Below are 22,622 nucleotides of genomic sequence, written 5' to 3' on the forward strand. Positions count from 1 at the left end.
AAGTGTTTTATACCTTTAAGACTAAAACAACATTTTTGAGATGTACTAGCTACCTTGAGTGTAGATGTTACGGTAAGAGTAGATAATTGGTAATTGTATATAATTACCAGTAAGTAATTGTATACAACTACTAGAGTCAATGGTAAATGTAGAAAAATAGTTCTAATTATCTACTTTTACCGGTATTTGTATACAATTACCAAGGACCAGCTGTCAAAGTATAAAATGATGAAATAAAAACAATAAATTTCAACAACTATTCAAGAATTGTGATTTTAATTGAACTGAATTAAAAACAAGATACATTTTAATCCACAAGGAAACTAAATTCATCTAACTAAATCACTAACGAAAACTGGAATAGTGTTTATGGAATTTTAGACATTAGCATTTCAAGCTTTTATAAATATCTTTTTGTATCATTTTAATAATAGCTTTCCATTAACAAGGACCAAAATCAAAACAACTAAAAATAAATGGATTAATAGTGAAGTTCGAAAGTCTAGATTTGAGTTAAGAAATTTACACGCTTTATGAAGGGCAGTACCAATTCTTAGAGATTTTTATCAACAACAAAGGAAAAAACATAGAAAACTTTTTACCAAAACAAGAAAAGATTATTACCAGAAAATCATTACTTCGTCTGATAATCCCAATAAAATCACGTGGAAAATTGTCAATGATTTTTCAAAAAGTGCTAATAACAATGCTAATACTTTTTTAATGTATGATGACAATAATATAATAGCAGATCCCCAAGAGGTAGCATGCACTTTTAACACATTTTTTAAAAATGCACCCATTGATATCGTGTCGAAAATTCCAGGTAATACAGTAGACAAAGATAGTCAGTCAATTATTATAGATCATGAAAATTTATTTTAATTGTACCCATTTACTGGGCAGGAACTGATCGAACTCTTGCAAAGTAAACTTAAAAGCAAATCCTCTAGTGGTTTTGACGAGATACCTGCATTTTTGGTAAAAAAGTTTTACCTTTTATAATCAATCCTTTAACTTATCTCACCAATTTGTCTTTTTGCAATGGGGATTTTCCTAATTACTTAAAGACAGGCAAAGTAGTTCCCATTTTTATAAAATGAGATCCAAAACTGGTCAGCAATTATAAGCCTATAACAATTCCCAGTATATTTTCAAAGGTATTTGAGTATGGTTATTTAAAGAGATTAAATGGTTATCTAAAAAACAATAATATCATAACTATAAATCAACATGGATTTCAAGAAAATAAATCTACTAATACGGCAGTCCATGCATTTTATGCTCATTTAATCAGTTTGATTAATGCAGGCGAATGTCCTATTGGAATATTTTGTGATCTTAGTAGGGCATTTGACTGTGTCAACCATGAAATATTATTTAAAATACTAAAACAGATAGGTATTACAGGAAACTCTTTACAGTGGATTATGTCATTTCTAAACAATAGACAACAATATGTGAGCCTGCAGACGAGGATCGAGGATTGTGTGACCAGTTGTAGATCCAGTCTTGTTACTACAAATATGGGTGTTCCCCAAGGATCTATGATAGGACCAATTCTCTTTGTAGTCCACATTAACGACATCGTACAAGTGGACAGAGCGGTAAATTTCACTATGTATGCGGATGATACGTCAATTATTCTATCTAACAAATCCAACGTAATTCTACAACATCAATGTAATGATTTTCTTTCATCTTTATATTCTTGGTTTTGTGATAACTCGTTGCATCTTAATGCAGAAAAAACGCAAGTTATACATTTTCACAATAAACAAAAATACTTGGAAAATCTTCAGCTTATTTTTAACAACATGCAAATAGCTACGGTGTCGTCAGGCAAGTTTTTGGGAATAACGATTGACGAAAGTTTGGATTGGAAGTTGCATTGTGGAGCGGTTGTTTCGAAGTTGAGTTCCATTAACTATCTAATTAGAAATTTAAAATATGTTCTGACGGAAAATCAGCTAATTATGATTTATTATGCACTCGTAGAGTCCAGGCTAAGATACGGGATATGTTTTTGGGGTATGTCTGGTTATGCAAATGGTATTTTCGTCATACAAAAGAAAATATTGCGTTGCGTCGCTGGTGTCTCCCGACTAACTAGTTGTAGAAAATATTTTAAAAAATATAAAATTTTAACATTGGCGTGTCTATACATTTTTGAATTATGTGTTTTTATTTTTAATAACTTACATCAGTTTAAAACGAGTGGTGATATGCATAATTTCAATGCTAGATATTGTAATAAACTTTATATACCATTTTCAAAAGGTAACATTAAATTTAAATCTCCCAGAGTATACGGGCTACAGGTGTTTAATCATTTACCTACAGTTGTAAAGTCCACTAGTTCAATAAATGTATTTAAGAGGAATCTTAGGCAATTTTTATGTGAAAAAGTGTTTTATACAGTCGAAGAATTTTTTAGATCTTAGATATTAGCTGTATTTCATTTAGCTTTTAAATTCATTTCATGTCTTGTTTAGTCTAGTTTAGTGTTTAGTTTTTAGCAATGTATATTTATGACTAATTCTATACAAACTATGTTTGTCAGAAAGAATATAAAGAATTTAATTTAATTTAACTTAATTTAAAATTCCTGTAGCTGGCTGTATACCATGTATCACAAAAAATTTATTTAAAATCCTTTATAAAAGGTATAATATTAAAAACCCTAACGTTTTCGGAATTAATTTTCCATCATCAGTGCTATCTAGATGTACATGTTTGAAGCCACTAAATACATGGGTAAAAACCCTTTAAATGTTGTTAAATTAACTTTGAGTTATATTATTTAACTTTGTAAACTATGATGTTAAAGTTACAACACGAATAGGTAACATGGCATGAATAATTTTTTTTGTCCATATTTGTCCATAAATATTTTATGATATTCTTATATCAAAACACTTCATATTTACACAATTGTCCTCACATGATTGTAATGTTTAATTTCAGTTAAACAATAATACTTAAAATAATTAATTATTTTTAGTTTCTTGGGCACCATACTGGGAGCACATCAAAGAAGGATGGAGTAGAAGGCATGAAAGCAATTTAATTTTTCTTTTCTATGAAGATATGAACAAGGTATATTTATTAATATTGGTAATAGCAAATCGTGGGTATATATCAGATAATAGATTCATCCATTTAAATGGTAATTAATAATAGACTAAAATACTTTATTTTAGTTTGCTCTCTCTTTGACGGTATATAAGAAAGGTAATAGGGTTTATTTTTATGCTTTTACTACCTTTTATTAGTCCTGGTTGACATTGTTTAATACTTTGTCGACCAGATTCCTTGATAGTATAACATTCTAGTTAGCCATAGTAGATTGATTTTTATACTGGTATAAAGGTATATTCGTATACAGAGCTCTTTTGCTCTGCTATCATCCCATTTTCCTTGAAGTTTCTTTACACTTTTAATCTACCAATATGTCGGTCAGATAGCCAAGCGGGCTAGGCGGCCGATTCTCATTCGCTTCACTGTCGAATGGTTCAGTGGATGTGGGTTCGAGCATCAACTCGGTGTACAGAAAAATTAAAAAGGCTGACGCAGCAGTTTAAAATTATAGATGAATCTGCGGCTTGGACTAGAATATGCTGGTGTCTGATCGGCCTATGGTGGAGCAGTACGGCAAGAGATAAGGACTTGCGGCTCGGTGATACTCCATAGATCCCTACCGGAAGGGCGTGGCGCCTAAATACGATATCTACCAATATTTAATGAATCATGTTCCATAATTTCTTAGTTTTTGTCTTTGTCACTTTCTTTTCCATTGTTTGTCTATATCCGTGTTATTTCTTTTAAACTTACAATTTCCCTAATATCGGTTAGTGTTCTCTAGTTCGAGGACAGCAAGTTTTTTTACAGTACTTGTACAATTTATTAGTTTAGACTTTGTAAATAGTACCATTGTTATCGGATTTTCGGATTTGATACCATTCCCTTTTTACCTTCAATTAAGGTATTCTGTTATAATGGTTATTCTCGCACATTGCTCCTCTAAATAGTCTAAATTCCTAGACTAAGTTGTGTTGTCTATCTCAATATGTTCTACTATCTGTTGATCTATTAAACATCTTCCATTCATTCATTATACCCATTTTACAATTCTGGGACTCTGCACCAGCTTGTATACGTGTGTTGCATTTGTACCACAAGTTTTGGAGTCATTTGACAGTCTCCAAATATTTTTGCCAATATATGGTTGACTGTTTTAGGTTTTTTGCTATAGCAGAGTCTGCAATGTAAGTTTTCATGAAACAGCCCAATTGTATGCAGTTGCATGCAACGCTGGACTGGAGTATGTGCAGAAAGAAGCACTGTTATGACTTTGCGCTTATTCCTGCTTGTTTTTTGCGGTACTTTAACCATATTAGCGCATGTGCTTTCAATATACTTTTCAACATGTGCTTGATTCGGTGTATTTTCACAGTGAGAGTTCTTACTGTCTGAGGCCGGTTCTAGACCAAAGTAGCTAATGCTCTTCTGGATAGTTCATCAGCTGTTTATTCCTCATAACCTGAAGCCCATACCAGTGTGATACTGTTATGTCCGGCCAGCTTGTCGAGTCTTTCTCGGCATTCTCACACTAGCCGAGAGTCCACCTTAGGGTTCTAAGAGCCCCCATAACCGATTAACTCTGCATATCTGAAATATCTATACCCACGTGCATTTTGCATTAAACGGTGCTGAGAAAATTCTTTTAGAGTATTTAATTTATTTTATTCACCTATTGGTTTGTAATTAGTCGTTTCCTTTCGTCATCGGTGGTATTCATGAAAAAAAACCCTATTACTTTAATCTTTTTCTCTCTGTTCTACTGTATAAATCCCTAAATATTAAAAATTATCTTTTATTTTCTAATCTTCTTATTTCTTCGTTAATTTGTTCAAAAGTTCTTCTTTTTGTTGGGTGAATGCATCATTGACATTCATTGATCTTAAAAAAGTATGTTATCTTATATATATATATATATATATATATATATATATATATATATATATATATATATATATATATATATATATATGTCAAATCCATTGAGAGGTTCTGTGATGATTGAGAAGTACCCGATGAATACGTGAATATTTTTGAAAAATATGTATGGGGATAACAACTAGTGTTGTTATGGACAGAGTGAAGTGTGATTGTACCATGGTTAGTGCCTAGTCCCCATTATTCTCATTCATATTGGATCTGATAAAAAGGAAACTACCCTTGTCACTAATGTATGCTGTTGATGAAGTGTTAGTGAAAATACTAAAGGGTATTGTAATAAAAACTTTAACAATAGGCACAAGCACTTTTAGAAAAAGGTTTATTACTTAATAAAACAAAAACAGGGTATCTGGAATATTTATTTAGAAATAAAGTTATTACTACAAATAAGATGATAATTAAATCACTATCAAGAAATCCAAAATCACAAATCACAAATTTGAAAGTTAAATCACAAATCAAGAATCCAATTAAAGAAACTCTGAATGATCTTCAACGCGCCGTGGTGCATCAGTAGTGTTGCCCAAAATCGGTCTTGGTCTTGCAGTCTTGGTCTTGTTCTTGCGTTTTTGCAAGACCAAGACCAAGACCAAGACCGCCTAATTTTAGCAAGACCAAGACCAAGACTGACCGTGCAAGATTTAAGCAAGAACAAGACTAAGCCTGCGAGACTCTTGCGTCTTGCAGTTAGGACTGAATGTGGTTTTAGCAAGTATAGTAGTTCGGGTATAGGCTTAAAGACTCAATGAGACGCAAAAAAATGTAATAGAAATTTAAAAAACTGAACTAATGCGTATTACAAACAATACCATAAACATACATACCGAATCAAAATATTCATTAAAAAAACACATTTGACACGTGCTACGTGCTCAGAGGTCGAGATTACAAAATTAAATATTTTGTACATTCTTTTCCAGCACACGACTTCTTCGCTCTGAAATTAATTGTTCATATTTTGAGTATAGCCGCCCTCTAATCATAAAAATAATCTTCTTGCATTGCGACGCCGACAGTAATATCGTATTCCCATTATAATTTAGTCAGAAGGAATCTAAATAAACAAATCTTATCGGCCTAAGACTATAAATTGTTTCTGCTGAGTGTGCGATGAGATCATTCGGTTAAACAAAATTTGCTGAAAGAGCGCGAAAGTAACGGGACAAATTATTAATAACATATAATGCCGTCTGCCGTAACAAAATACCGAAGTATTTAGAATAACGAAGTAACGATATATAATTCTCGGTTTGTTATTAGATACTTAAGGTATTGGATAGTAACGAACATAAAGTAACTATTAGTAGTATCGTAGTTACTTTTTCGACATTACTTGACTTCATTCCCAATTGAGCTTTCCTTTGAGTTTAATGTAATAATTGTTTTTCATCTAATCCTTTTTGTTCCCGGAGTGACAAATTTACAATTTGACATGAGGGACAAAGATTCAAATAATTCTAGTCGTAATAGTGAGCGTTGGAGTTATAGATCTAAAAGACCTAAAAGCAAATTTGATGAGTTTTTCGAAATAATTCATGTATCGCTAATTGGTTTGTGTAAATTGTGCCTACATAGAAAGGTTGAAATGAAAATGAACAACAGAAACACGTCAGGTTTAAGGAAGCATCTAATATCTTTTCACAAAAATTAATTACAAATATTTCTTCCTGAAAAACCAAAATTCGGTAGAGATATCACAAGCATTTTAATAACCGCTGGTAAAAGTGGACATGTAAAAAAATATACTTATTACCTTATTAAAAACTACATATATCATATACCTACTACTTTATTTTGGTAAATTAATATATTTATTAAGTAGGTATCTCCTTAATTTAAAAGAACTTCTTTTGATTGTCATTGCTTTTTTACCTATTCTTTATTTTTTCAAGTTAGTTTTTTATATAAAAGTAGAGATAAGATTTCTAAAAAAATTTATTTTGCTTTAATAAGTGGATTATAGTTTGTTATCTTATCACCTAAAAAATCTGTGCCCTTGATACATGTATGTGGATTTTTTACCCATCATGTCCATCAATCTCTTTCTAGGCAGATAATGTTCTTTAAATACAGGCATGCTTATGTCATTAATTTGTTTTTTTTTGTGTTTTAACCATGTTTTAGCACATTTAAGCTTAGTAAATGCAAACGTTTATTAAGAAACAGATTGACTTCTGTGGGGCATGGTAGATAGCTGAGTTAGTTAGAGCATAGGCACGGTAAGCTTAGATCGTGGCTTCAAACCCCACCTGATGTAAGTTGTTTAGACATTTATTAATTTGGTTGGTCTTTATTATGGCTATGTTAATTCAAGCTTAAAATGTACCTACTCCGTTACGTTGTTCTAAGATCTAAAGTAACGTTTAATAAATAGCAATAGGTTAATGGGTAACTGCAAGACTTGCAAGACTCTTGCTGCAAGACCAAGACCAAGACCAAGACCAGGAGTGCAATACCAAGACCAAGACCAAGACCAGGTGTATTGGCGCAAGACCAAGACCAAGACTGCCTAAGTCTCGTCTTGTTCTTGCATTTGGGCAACACTATGCATCAGTAACAAAATTTACACGACGTCTCTGTCATACGTTCGTTGCAGAAGAAATCAGGAGTTGAAAAAGAAAGTACCTTGAACATCTATGGAACCACCCCAAGAGAAAATGAGAAAATTGTAACTTCATCCAGGGGTCAAAAAAGATTAAAGAGATACTGTTCAATGAATATACTAAATCATAAACAAGACACTGGGAGAATTAGTATCACTGGATTACTTCTCCTCTCATGCATTTTACTAGAACCATATATATTTATACTTATATTTATAATATTATACTTATATCTTTTGCTCTTTCTTTAAGTTCTTTTAGTAAACAAACAATTTTTAATTTTCCCAGTTAAATATTTTTGTTACAATCAGTTTATTTTTGTTTAGAATCTTGATCCAGCTCTTCAAAAGTTATCAAAGTTTTTGGGGAAAAGCTACTCAACAGAAGAGATGTCCTATTTAAGCAACCATCTTAGTATAGACAACTTCAAGAACAATAAATCGGTAAATAACGACGATTTTAAAGATTTGGGCATTTTGAATCGAACTGAAGGAAATTTTGTTCGATCGGGGAAAAGTGGAGGATGGAGATCTTATTTTGATGATGAAATCAATGCTCAAGCAGATAAATGGATTGAAGAGAATATGAGTCTGTTGAACATTCAATTTCCTAAATAATTAAATTAACTTATTTATTTTATATTGACTTACTTTAATATTACTACTGTAATTTATGTAATAACCACGTTTGTCATTTTACAGTGTATTAAATTAATTTTTATTTATGTGACATTATATTATAGCTCTCCTTGACCACCTCAAACTCTTCTACCAGATATTTAATACATACCTACAGCTGGTTCTTAAAAGAACTGATACGATTCTTAGTAAGATTTGATCGTTTTGAGCAGTGTATTTGATTGGTCTGACATTATATTATACAGTCCATCTAATTTACTTACCGTTGCACGTCATTATCATTGACAGAGATCGATGTTGACATAGTTGCAAAAGTATAAAAAAAAATTAAACGCCTAATAAGAGCCAATAACATGTTTGCTGAAAATAGGTATTAGATTATCATAGAATACGTTGACAACAAGCTTATTAAAACCCATGGCACATGCTAAGAATGTAGCCTCTGGAGTATGCAATAAAATATCTTTGTTTTAAAAACCTTGCAAAAAAAAACTTCCGCAGCACATTGATATCTTCGTTAATTTTGAGGCATTTTTTGTTGTTCGACAAGTTTTTTTCAAATAATCAACTAGCAAATAATAATCAACTAGCAAACATTTCTCTTCGTCAGAAAAAATTCTCCGGATAGTGTAATTTGGACCCAACTAAGGAACTGATTTAATTGTAGCTATGTCCCAATTTTTTTTTAATATTTTTTTAGATATCTAGTTAATATTGTTCTTGCAATAAAAAACTGAATTGCAATAAGTTTAATTGACCATCCGCCATCGAAAACCGTTTGCAATGCTGCAAACGGTTGGCTGGAAACGGCTTTCGATGCTGTTTCTTCGCTGGTAAGACCAATTTCTGTTTTCCTCTTTCTGTTTCTCACCATATTTTTTAATTTTTTATTGATTAATTTTTTTAAATAGGTGTATTTACCTAAGTATAATATTTGCCTGGCAAATATGTCAATATCCTTCAAAGGGATAATGTTACTATAATACTAAAATAAAACAAAGATATAACAACCTAATTGTATATATTAATAAAGAAATTAAGTACCAACTATAATATAACAAAAACAGTATGAGATTGTGTGACATATAAACGCCGTTTTCTCCATTATGCTTAAATAGCGATCCATAAATCACGAATAGAAGAGCATCTCCAAGTAATATACAGCTAGTTTCAAATGGAGGAACGAGGAGTTACTCAAAATATTTTATGAGGTATACAATAGAAACAGCTATGCAGTAGCGTTGCAATATTATATAATTTAGGACGAATATTTTATTGAAATTTGCTTTTACAAAGATTCTTTTATCTTTAAAACAGTAATTATATAAATAATATAATTCTAAGCACTGGATTTGAAATTATTTGTAATTCAGTCTCATTATGTTTTCCAGTGTTATAAAGACATGTGCGAATACATTTATTTATTATTGGACATATACATGCATTAGAAACTCTTTTTACAAAGTGTTTAAATATATTCAAATACTGTTTCCCGAAAATAGTCGAACCAATATTAAAGAGCGTGTGAGCGAAGCTACATGAGTATATAGGCACACTAGAAAGGATAATTCAATAAGCGAATATGTTAACAAACAGAGAAGCAAATATTTTACAAGAACTTGAAGGACTTCGACAAACAGTTTATTAAAAATACAATTTACCATCCATTTTTATGAGGTGAATCTGTTACAGAAACGGTTTGAAGAAGCGTACGAGTGCACTGGAGATGTGAGTTCTCTTTACAGGTTGTAAAAGATTTGGGATTGAAATGGAAGAAAACGAAAGATAATCGACGTTTATGAATTTAACAGAATGAGATTTGTGCTTTACGTCTTAAGTACCTGGACAATATTAAATACTACAGAAGTGACGTTAAGTCAATTGCATATGTTGATGAAACCTATGTACCTATATGCAGGACACACTACGTCAAACAGCTAGTCAGGTAAAAGTGGTAAAAGATTATTAAAAAATATTTTAAAAGGAAGCCGAATGCCCTTTTGATTTTTATATCAGATCTGTTGTTCTCACTGACAATTCCTATCATAAAGTATAAATAATTAATAGAGCACCTTTCAGTTATTCTAAAAAAGAGGATACGCTACCTTGGTTGTAAAAAAAAAATATACCATTTATAACATCAATGTTAAAACCGCATCAAAACTGTATAAAATCATCAATCGACACAAACAAGATCATATAATATAAATTTGACAAGCTACTGCAAAAATGTGGACATATTTCCTTAGAAGTTTCACCATATCATCTAGATTTAAACCCTATAAAAACTTTTATTTAAACCCTATAAAATAAACTTGCAAAAAATAGTGATAACTTTACGTTAGGAGCTATAAAAGTCATGGTGAAACAAATAAATTTTTTTGAAAATAACTGTAGAAAACTGAAAGAGAGTATCTGAACTGTCATCTGATTATGAAAGTGAATAAAATAATATAATATTATGATATGGTATACTCACAACTGTTTCCTTTATCTACTATTCATATTAGTTAAAGATATTTGTATGCTATAATTTGTGCTATTGGCACGAGGTGTGAAATTCCATAAACAAGGAATCTATCTCGTTTCTAAAATGATCCCTTGTTTATGTAATCTCACACCTTTAACAATAGCACCACGCTGAGCTGACTATTAATGTCTCTTAAATAACTTGTAAGACTATACCTGTTGTTTAAAATATACAAAAGTGTTGCCAAATATAGCTTAATATTATTCTTTAATATATTGTGCCTATTTTGTACCTATCTTTCTGAATCATAAGAATTTTTGAACGCCACTGCTACGTTAGGTTAAGCATTACTATTTCGAGAAATTTTCGCCACTGCATTTAAAACCAGCTACATTTCTGTATCTAGTAGATTAAAGAATATTTCAAACGATTCAAGGAACTTAACAACACAGTATGTAAAAGTCTTCTTTGAAAAACTTAAATAATACTATAGGAAACTTAAATAGTAGTACATTTTGCCTAAAAACTAAGGTCACTAAATATTGTACTAAAATTATTGACAGCACAGTTTTTATAACATTTACTCATTACATTTTATGTTATATTGTATTCGAACTCTGTCGGTATTTTATATACTACTACTTGTCGGTTTATAACGTTCTCCGCAGTTTTCCGACTTCCAATCGCCACTTAGTCCGGTTGTTGCATAGGTCTTCTTCTATGGCCCTCTCTCTTAGTTCTTGATTTATTCCTTCGCTCCAACTTTTTTTCGGTCTACCTCGTTTTCTCTTTTCTTCTTTTGGTATTCGTTGTTCATCCATTCTTTGTATGTGTCCGAACCAGATAAGTTGTTTTGTTGTTAGGTCATCTGTGATTGTTCGTTTGATTCCCATTATTTCTCTAATGCGTTCGTTGGTAATCCTTTCTCTTCTAGATCTTCCTGCAGCTCTTCTCCAAAAATCCATTTCTGTCGCTTTCAGCGTTGCCAGTGTTCTTTCTTTCAGTGGCCATACCTCACAGCTGTACAAAGTGATACTTTTTACTATAGTCTCATATATCCTCTTTTTATTTTCTTTCCTGATGGATTGGTCCCATCAATTGCTGTTTAACATTGTGATGGCTTTTCTCTCTGACGTATTTCTCTCTCTTATGGCTTTGTCTATGTTCCATCTTGTGAAATAGTGATACCTAGATATTTGTAGTCACAGCAGTGCTTTATCGTGGTGTTATCGTCTAATATGAGATGTTTTTGTTCTACTCCAATGCACAGGTATTCGGTTTTCTTTTTATTTACTTCTAGACCCATTCATACTCTTCAATTAATTTTCATGCCATATAGTTTAAATCGTCATAATCTTGAGCCATTATTACTTGATTGTCTGCAAAGTTGAGCGTATATACCATAGTGTTGGTGAGCGGTATCCCCATTCTCCTGCATTTTTGTTTCCATCTTTTTAAAGCACTTTTAAGGTATATTTTAAATAAATTGGGGAACAGACAACATCCTTGCTTTAATACTTATAAGGTGAGTAGTTAGTCGATAGGTCTTAATGTCAGTAGCTGTCCCAAGTGACTTCTGTTACTCAATACCAATCAACTCCTAGTTTACACACGTCAATGACACTAACAAATCCTACCTGCGATAGGATGGATGATGGCGTGTCTCTAACATCTCAAATCTGGAAAACCCTGGTTAAGGTGTGGTAACAGTTCTTGGCCATTCAGGTTGGAGGGTTGGGCTTAAAGCTAACAACTCTATCCCATAAAAAATACATTGTCACGAGATCAACAGCTAATGAAGACGAAGGGAACTTACAATGATGATCAGTGTAACGAAATAAGGACAAAGATTTAGAAATATACACGTGGAATGTGAGGCCGCTATATAAACCTGAAAACCTTATAAAATTAATTGACGAAATAACTTAACATAAAGCATATATTAATGCCAGAAATATATCAAAATTACCTTGAAAATGAAAACACAATAGATGAGCATTTATTAGCTAGCGAGTAACGGAATATATGTAGAAAAACAATTAAGAAAGCAGCAAATGACGTCCTTGGATCAAAAAAATCCACTTGAAACAACTGTTGGTTCGATGACGAATGCAAAAAAGAAGAAGTCGAGATAAGGAGTAAACGTGCAAAGAACTCAGGAGCGGGGAAAACAAGTGCATCGAAGAAAAATCTTACCGATGAAAACCAGATTATGTAGGAGTTTTAATTGCTACAGGAGCAAAATGGATCGAAGAAGTTCTATAAGATCCTAAATATTACAAGAAAAGAATTTAAATCACGGCGTAAGATGTGTAGGGATAAAAGTAGTCATATAATTATTAGTACCAGTGACGCAGTACAAAGCAGATGGGTTGAGCACTTCAAAGAACTACTTGGTACCGAAGTGGAAAATAATACGTTACCCCAGCTACCACGAAACAATAACAACGCAGAACCTCCTTATATTGAACGTGAGAAAATCCTTAGGATATTTGTTGAAATGTAAAAATTACAGGGGTATCATTCTTTTGAATACAATATACAAAATATTCTCCAGCAGCCTATACAGCCGTTTAAGTACGTACGTGAAAGAATTTCTTGGTGAATATCAAAGTAGTTTTAGTCCAAATAGGTCATCAATTGACCAAATTTTTGTGCTACGTCAAGTAGTAGAAAAAAAAACGATGAATTTAATATTGATACTTTTCATCTCTCTTTGAACTTTAAGTCAGCGTATGATAGCGAGCTAATAAATCAATTATATGAAGCCATGAATGAGCTTAACTTTTCCCATAAATTAATAAGACTTAATAAGTAAAAACAACCACGAGTAAAGTGATTTGCAGAGTTTAAATATTGTTTAAATACAAAGCTATATGCCACAAGCCTTTGAAATCTGCGAGATTACTCTTCAATATAGAGTAAAAAAGACTATAAGAGATGCTGAGTTACAATAGAGGAACAATCTTTAAGTCGGACTCACAAGTAGTAGACTTCGGAGTCTTTTGTGCAGCTTAAATGCCAAGTCAATACCTATTTTGACCGAACTAAGGTTTTTTCAGTCACTATTAAGCATATATCCAAACAAGACCGGTTTTAGATACTGAGTTTGTGTTAACTCAAAGACAATTTCTAATGTATATAATTATAATAGAGGCAGATCTATAATTACTTCTAAGCACGTAGTGGAATACAATCTCATTGTACAAGTGAGTAATTGACAATTTAGTAGTTTATGATTTATTACAATTTGAATGATCGCTTGATTAAGCGATTAAAACTGATATAAGATGTCGATATTTAAAATTTATTTGATTTGAAGAGTCCTGTGTAAAAATAATTTTATTCTTCTGCTTAAAAACTGTGCTTTCATGAATTTCTAAACCAAGTGGTGTGTAAATGAACATACTTTTTTACTTTTTATGTCATGGTTACACAAAAAATGTACATACAGGAACTTAAAAACAGTTTCAAGTATTTAGTTTAAGCATCAGTAATAGGAATTTTTATTTATCGTCAAAAAACTATTAAAGTTCTCCTAGAACGTCATATAACCTTTATTTTTTGAGGATAAACGATAGAAAGGATTTGAACAACTCACTGTTGTGCAGAGAGTTTACATCATGGAAGCATATTATGCCAGGAACGATTTAGCTCTGTTTTTTTTGTTCTTGTTTCAATATGGCAGTAAAATTAGTTGATGCTTTTATTGTTCAAATTGTAAACTGTTTTTAATATAAGATTACGAAATCCCAGAAATTCCGGTACTAGAGCTTCGAAAACAGGTACTATTAATAAAATTCCACCTATTCTTATACATGAAACTTTCAGTCCTTAACATTTGTTTATTTCATTTACTAGGAAACCTTAAATCAAAAGTATTCAAATTCTCTTCTATCCACCTATCAGCTTCGGCATTCAGTTCATCATCAAAGTATGGACTCCATCCTCCAACAACACCTTTTCTTATGAAGCTTGCTTCAGCGTCGCTAATCACTCCTATGTCTTTGTCATCGTCGGCGTTTACTGATTTGTTATTTCTGAAATTATCTATGCTCAAATGGTCTTCCAGTATCTCGTACTCCTCTTCTGAATAACTCTGTTCCAAAAATGAAGATAGTTTCTTTAAACTAGGTCGTAAATTCTGAAAAGATTAAATGTCTTAAATGTGTTGTAAATAAAAAAAATGATTCAACATACTTAATTAAAGATATTAATCCTTGACGATAATCAATTGATAGGAAGAAGATTGACGAACCAAACAAAAAACAATAGAATGATAAATTTTTATAAGATAATACTACACCAACTCTGTTATATTCACATTAAAGCTAAATAATTATGTAAAGAAATCACTCTGTAATCCAAGATAGCTAAATGAGACTTCTGATAAGATTGAAAGGTATTATAAGACTTGATACACAGGCAAAAACGACGTTAGACAAAAACTGAATATCTATTTATATTCTATATTAGTGTTCACCACACTTTTGAACGATAAGGTTGTGTCCGAGATGTTTCTTATTAACAAGTAGTTAGATTAGGGATAATATTTATCGGGAATGATGTCTGATGATCCAATTTCACGTCGTTATGTTATCGCGAAAGTGGAAAGTGGAAATTGAAACGTCAAGAAACTTATTTTAAACTTCAATTGTGGCTTATTCTCATTAAAAAAAAATTATTTTAAGTTGCCACAAGAAAATAACTTCAGAACAATATTAATTATTACAGTATTTTATAGTATTATTATAATACCTTTTTCAAATCTTCATAGAAGAGAAACAGCATATTTTCTTCGTGTCTTCTATTCCAACCTTCCTTAATGTGTTCCCAATATGGCGCCCATGGAACTGAAAATGAGTTATTTAAATGTAAAAGTCTAAATAAGTTTATTATAATGCATAAGTACCGTATACAGAACAAGAAATAATGAACAGAAGTCCATTAAAGGCCAATAAGAGCACAGGAGCAACTAGGGATATTAGCTAAATTAAATGGATGTATTTAAAAAATACAGAGAGAGAGAACAACATAAGTCAGTAGGAGGCGTCGGATTCTTCATAAACAAACAGCTAGCAGGAAATCTAAAACTTGTCCAATCAGTATCCACTAGAGTTACATATGCCACGTTCAAAATAAATACTAGATATAATCTAAAAGTTATCCAAGTCTATGCTCCAACAACAGAATATACAGACCAGGAGATCGAAGTCTTTTATGTGGAAGACGTGGAAAAGCCCAGATGGGAAGACGACAAACGAGATTGATTACTTTATCACTGATAAAAGATACATATTTACAGATGTGACAGTGCTAAATAAATTTGCAAAATCAAGCGACCATCATATGGTGAGAGCCACCATTGTGTTAAATACCAACTATGAACGACACAATATGATAAAAAAGAAGCAAATAAACATATGGACACATCCAAACAACGAACAAAATTTTGAAGATCATATCGGTAAATTCCTTCAAGAAAAATCATCAACAAATGATATTAACATCCTAAATGACATAATAGTAGAAGCAATAACAGAAGCTCAAAAGAAATGCTGCCCAAAAAGCGTGAAGGAAGAAAAAATTAGTCTGGAAACACAGAAAAAAATGGAACAAAGAAGAATACTGAGAAGCCACGAAAACTCTAGTAACGACGATATAAATAAAATGAACAAGGAAGTATCAAGAGAAATCAGAAAAGACGTAAGAAAATACAAAGATGAGAAAATCATCAAAACTATTGAGGAAAATAAGAGTATGAAAATAATGAGACGCAAACTCACAAATGGAAATAAACAAATAGTCAAACTCAAGGATAGAAATGGCAACATCACATCAAACAGAGAACATTTGTTACAAATTGTGGAATCATTCTATGAGACATTATATAGCAACCAATCGACTCTAGATATAGTTGAATATCAGCAGAGGAAGGTTCAAAATCAGGGTTCCGAAGATATCCCAGAAATCTCCTTGGACGAAATTTACAAGGCTCTAAAAAAGATGAAGAATAACAAAGCTCCGGGGGAGGACGGTGTCGTCACGGAAGCGATAAAGATAGGAGGCTCAGTACTGATAACCAAAATTCAAAAGCTCTTTAATCTATGCCTATGGAATCAAAATATCCCAACAAAGTGGAATAATTCAATAACTGTACTCTTACACAAGAAGGGAGATATAGCAGACCTGGAAAGATACAGACCAATCAGTTTCCTTAACCATCTTTATAAATTATACACCCGAATAATAACGAACAGATTAGAGACAAAGCTGGATTTTTACCAACCTCGGGAACAAGCCGGTTTCCGCCCTAATTACGGCACAAACGATCACCTGCAGTGTCTAAAAACCCTGATAGAAAAAACTAACGAATATAACCGTCTCTTGGCATTGATATTTGTAGACTTTAAAAAGGCGTTTGATACAGTGGAATTACCGTCCATCTTAAGAGCACTACAAGATTGCAGGGTCGACCACAGATATTGTAATATAGTTAAAAATATATATGAAAATGCCACAACAACCATAAGTCTACATTCAGCAACTAATAAAATAAAGATAAAAAGGGAAGTCAGGCAAGGTGATACCATGTCACCAAAGCTGTTCATTACCGTTCTTGAGTATGCATTTAAAAGACTAACATGGCAACAGAAAGGAATATCCATCGATGGAGAAAGATTAAACCATCTACGTTTTGCGGACGATATCGTGCTTCTGTCAGATAATCTGGGAGAGATCAAAGACATGCTCCAAGAACTGAATTACATACTACAAGAAACTGGGCTGGAGATAAATTTCGAGAAATCCAAAATGATGACCAATATGGTTCCCAGCGAAGAGATACAGATCAATAACAATAAGGTAGAATTAATTGATAAATACACATACTTGGGTCATGAAATCAGAATAACCAGAGACAACCAAACCTGCGAGCTAAATAGACGAATCACGTTGGGATGGGCGGCATATGGAAGGATGAGAGACCTTTTTAAAACAAATACCCCAATTCACCTGAAAAGGAAGGCATTTAACCAATGCATCTTACCAGTCTTTACCTACGGAGCAGAGACCCTAACTTTAACGAAAACTACTGCCGAAAAACTGAGGGTAACACAAAGGCGAATGGAGAGATCAATGCTGGGCCTGACCTTGAAAGATCGCGTGAGAAATGAGGAGATACGCCGACGAACTGGCGTAGACGATATTATACTGCGAATCAATAAACAAAAGTGGAGGTGGGCTGGACATGTTGCTAGAATGGAAGACGGAAGATGGACGAAGAGATTATTGGAGTGGAGTCCAAGAGCCGACAAGCGAAGTCGAGGCAGACCACCCACCCGATGGACCGACGACCTAAGGAGAATAGAAACAAACTGGATTGCAGCAGCTAGAGATAGAGAGAACTGGAGACGTTTGGAGGAGGCCTATATCCAACAATGGATGTGAAAATGGGGCTGGATGATGATAATGATGATTTAAAAAAAAGCAAAGTAGAATAGTTTGAGACACGTATTTTTCTAATTAAAATAATATTAAATAACTATTAGGGAATTGTACTGAAAGAACATCAAACCGGCTTCAGGATCAACAGATCTACAATAGTAGTAATAAAATAATTCATTGCTTTCAAACAAGCATACAAAATAAAAAAAAATTGTTTAAAGCAATGAACCAGCTGGGTAACCCAAGAAACTTGGTAAGGCTAACAGAGCTGACCAGAACCAGAAATGAAATTATGCGGAATGGGTAAAGATCTGAAATTGTTCAAGTTCAAATGAAAGGCACTATCAATTTTGTTTAATTTACTTCTTAAAACGACAAGACAGAGTGATTTTAAAAGCAATGGAACAATTTTTAGTAAGCAGCACAAATGTCTAGCTTTTGAAGATTATTAAAGCTACTGAATGAGATAAGAAAACAATTAATTAGGCTCTCTGATGTCTCTCTAATGATGTGCCACATATAGTTTCTTTCCTATTTAAGATTAAGGGTTGGTGGTACTGGAAGGAAGGAGACTGACAAATGACAGATATCTATCGCATTAAAATATGACCCCTTTGGAATAAAAATCGACCTGTTTTAGCATTTTCACAAAATCCGATGCATGTTGCCAAATAGCAAAATAGACTCTTTTAAGTGACCAATTCTGTATGAGCAACACAAAGAGACTAATATTAAGACATAAAGTATAAAGAATGAGGTGGTTAAGGTAAATCTCAAAGATTGATAATGGAAAGAACACCAAAAATGGTCTTACATAGGTGACCCATAGGAAGTAAAAGGAGAGGAATATCGAGGAGAAAAGATTGATAGAAATGGTTGAGAGCAACTTAAATAAAGTAGCTCTTTTGAACCAAAAGGAACAAAGAGCAAGACCTATAAACATGGAGAATTATCTTCAACAACTTTATAACAAAAAAAGAATTGATTAACGTAAATATTGATTTATTGTATTATATTCCGATGTACTCATGATGAATTGAATAAACAAATAAAGAAGGGAGTAAAGGAAGATTTAAGGATCTATAATGAAAACAAGGTAGAAAAAATAATAGAAAAGAACAGAGGCCTTAGGAAATACCTAAGATCTAACTTAGGAAAGCCTATAATAATCTTATTGAAGGATAAAGATGGAAAAGAAATAAGAGAAAAGAACGAAATCCTAAAAGTTACTCAAACATTTTACCGTGATTTATATTCCTCAAACAAGAACCCAGATAACACTGCAAAGGAAGATCTTAAGAGAAAGATAACGAATGTCAACTCAGAAATACTCCCTAACATAGAATCCTTGGAAATCAAATAAGCTATGGCACAACTAAAGAACAATAAGGCTCCGAGCCCACATGAAATACTTGTAGAAATGTTGAAGGAGTGGAGTGAAATTATTTTCGAAGAATTGAAAAAATTTTTCAACGAATGTCTTCACAGAGGAGAAGTCCCAGATGATTGGAATGAAAGTTTGACAATACTTTTCTTCAAAAAGGGAGACAAGGGAGATCTGAAGAACTGTAGGCTAATCTCTCTGCTGTCTCAAATGTACAAACTGTTTATAAGAGTAATAACTAACGGGTTAACGTCGAAACTCGATAGCTATCAACCGGTAGAGCAGGCAGGATTCCGAAAGGGTTACAGTACAGCGGATCATGTTCTTACAGTCATAACGCTAATAGAGAAATCCAATGAATATCACTTGAACTTATACATTGGTTTCGTTAATTATCAAAAGGTATTCGACTCCATAGAACTTTGGGCAATAGACAGCAGCTATGAACAACTGCAGGAAGACTCCCGATACAGAATGCTCATACATAATATTTACAAGAAAGCTACAATGAAAATACAAATAGATGCGAAAACTAAAGCTATACCAATCAACAGAGGAGTTCGCCAGGGAGATGTTATCTCACTAAAGCTAATTACACTTGGACTGGAAGACGTGTTCAAAGACATTAACTGGGTAGATAAAGGAATGAATGTTAATGGAAGAAAACTGAGTCATTTGAGATACGCTAATGACATTGTAATATTCGCTACGAGTTTCGAAGAACTACAGACCATGATGACGTAACTATTTCAAGCTTCGAAAAAAGTAGGTCTTAAGATGAACTTGGAAAAAAACTAAAATAATGAAAAATACACCGAACATTAGAGAAATAATGTTGAACGACATAAATTTAGAAACAGTAAGCGAATACATCTACCTGGGACAGATAAATGAAAGTTAACAAAGAAAATCAAACTGACGAAATTACTAGAAGAATAAGGTTAGCATGGGCAGGATTTGGAAAAAAGTGTTAGATCTTAAAAAGTACTAAAATAGAACAATATTTGAAAACCAGAATTTACGATCAGTGTATCCTTCCTATATGCATGTATGGCTCACAGACGTGGACACTCACCAAGTCTAATATGGATAAAATAGTAAAAGCACAAAGAGCTATGGAAAGATCAATGCTCGGGGTGAGACTTATAGACAAAAAAACTAACAAATAGATTAGAAGCAAAACCAAAGTAAACACACACTTATTAACTGTAGACCGCATTCAGTTTAAATGTCTAAGAATATGCTTGGGCACCATAAAGTCTACTCCTTGCCCTGTACTACTTGCTGAAAGTAATGAAATACCTCTTCAAAATCGTCGAGGAATTATGGCAATTAAACATATCCTGAAGCTAAGATTAAATAATAATAATCTACTTAGTCAACTTTATGAGTTATCTATTGAAAACCTCTCAAATAAATACTGGCGCATAAAAAATTCTCCTCCACTTGCTGATGCTTTCTTAGAAACTAATGAGTATCCTAACATCTATGGCAAAGAAAAAAGATTACCAATATATAAAGCTAATTTTCAGGTAACATTAAATAAACCAAAAGTCATTATACCAAAGTACACAGAATCCCCACAAATAAACTTTGTCTTACTTAGATCCATATTAAGTGACTATAATGATCACGTAATAATGTATACCGATGGTTCCAAAAAAGAGGATGGTGCCGCAGGTTGCGCAGTTTACATTCCACATAAAAGCGAATCTTTGAAAATTAAACTTCCATCACATTGTTCAATATATACTGATGAAGCAGTAGCTATCGAAAAAGCATTAGATTGGCTAGATTCACACAATTTAAATAAAGCAGTAATATTATCAGATTCATTATCGGTCATTAAAGGATTAAACTCAGATATGACTCAACATAAAAGAAATAATATTCTTTGTGCTATTAAAAATAAAACATATAGTAAAGATATTACAGTTATTTGGGTTAAAAGTCACATTGGTATCGAGGGAAATGAACTGGTTGACAGGCTTGCTAAAGATGCGACCCATGTTGGACTCTATATTCCCATATTTACATTGGAGAACTTACAACAACATTATTATAACAAAATTTTTATAAATTGGAAAGAAAAATGGAAAAACATAGCAACGAATTCAAATAATCAATATTATACTATCCACCCTACCTTACCACAAGATGTTGACTATATTTTCAAATATGCAATGCCAAAGAAGTTGACAGCCACAATTACACGACTGAAAACTAATCACGGTGCATTCCCAGCTCACTTGGCTAAGTTAAATATTATCCCTTCTGGGGTATGCTCATGCGATAATATATCACAATGTGACATCAACCATATTCTTTTTAAGTGCGATAAACATAGGTATGAAACAGATCAGCTGTATTCAAAACTATCAGAACTTAAAATTCAGACTCCCATAAACATCACCCATTTACTCTCCTTAGATAGTAGAGAAGTATACGAACTAATATGTAACTTTTTATTTAAAGTTGGTTACATTATTTAAAAACTAATATAGTTCATCCCAAACCCTTCTTTCAGTGCGTCACAGTTTATCGAATTCTCTCTAACGCATTAAGCTAGAAGTGACAGAAAAAAACGTGAGTCTGTGATTATTATACATAGAACTTAGAAAATTATATTTCGTTCACGGGTATTTGCATATTAAAGCGAATTCTACTTGCGGATATATAATTTTTCGGAGTTTAGAATACGCTAAATAGATATCCAATCAATGATGCGCATAAATATAATTTGACGCAGATGGTCTCGATAGTGACAGTACTTTGACAATGTCAACTGATAAAATGATAATTGTTATTCCAGCATAGTATTTTTAGACATTTTACAGTGAAAATTTAATTTTGTATTTATTGTCATAAAAATATTTTAAATATGCCGAGATATACAGAGAATGAACAAAGACTAATATTAAAATTATTAAATTATTTTCAATTAGAAAAAGAGGCTGGGACATATTTATTACCAGTTTCTGCCGTTCGTGAAGTAAGTTTTAAATTATTCTAAAAAATATTCATATTAGTAGTTTAAATATTATACATTTTAGCCATAG

General features: G+C 32.5%; 2 protein-coding genes across 4 annotated transcripts in view; one reads left to right on the forward strand and one right to left on the reverse strand.

The window, feature by feature from the left end:
* Window positions 1-8,318, forward strand: part of LOC140434292 (sulfotransferase 1C4-like) — a 31,393-nt gene extending 23,075 nt beyond the window's left edge. For all 3 annotated transcript variants that reach the window (XM_072522443.1, XM_072522446.1, XM_072522444.1), the window contains 2 exons: window positions 3,005-3,099; window positions 7,952-8,318. In XM_072522443.1, coding sequence (XP_072378544.1) covers window positions 3,005-3,099; window positions 7,952-8,242 — 386 coding nt within the window. In that variant the 3' untranslated portion in view covers window positions 8,243-8,318. The remainder of the gene's footprint in view (window positions 1-3,004; window positions 3,100-7,951) is intronic.
* A 980-nt stretch (window positions 8,319-9,298) lies between these two features.
* The window catches only part of LOC140434294 (sulfotransferase 1E1-like), a 54,331-nt gene continuing 41,007 nt past the window's right edge, over window positions 9,299-22,622 (reverse strand). Inside the window, exons 6-7 of the mRNA XM_072522448.1 lie at window positions 15,492-15,586; window positions 9,299-14,877 (exon numbers count right to left, since the gene is read on the reverse strand). Of these exons, the coding sequence (XP_072378549.1) occupies window positions 14,584-14,877; window positions 15,492-15,586 (389 nt within the window). The 3' untranslated portion in view covers window positions 9,299-14,583. The remainder of the gene's footprint in view (window positions 14,878-15,491; window positions 15,587-22,622) is intronic.

Source organism: Diabrotica undecimpunctata, chromosome 2, assembly GCF_040954645.1.
Source record: "Diabrotica undecimpunctata isolate CICGRU chromosome 2, icDiaUnde3, whole genome shotgun sequence".
NCBI lineage: Eukaryota > Metazoa > Arthropoda > Insecta > Coleoptera > Chrysomelidae > Diabrotica > Diabrotica undecimpunctata.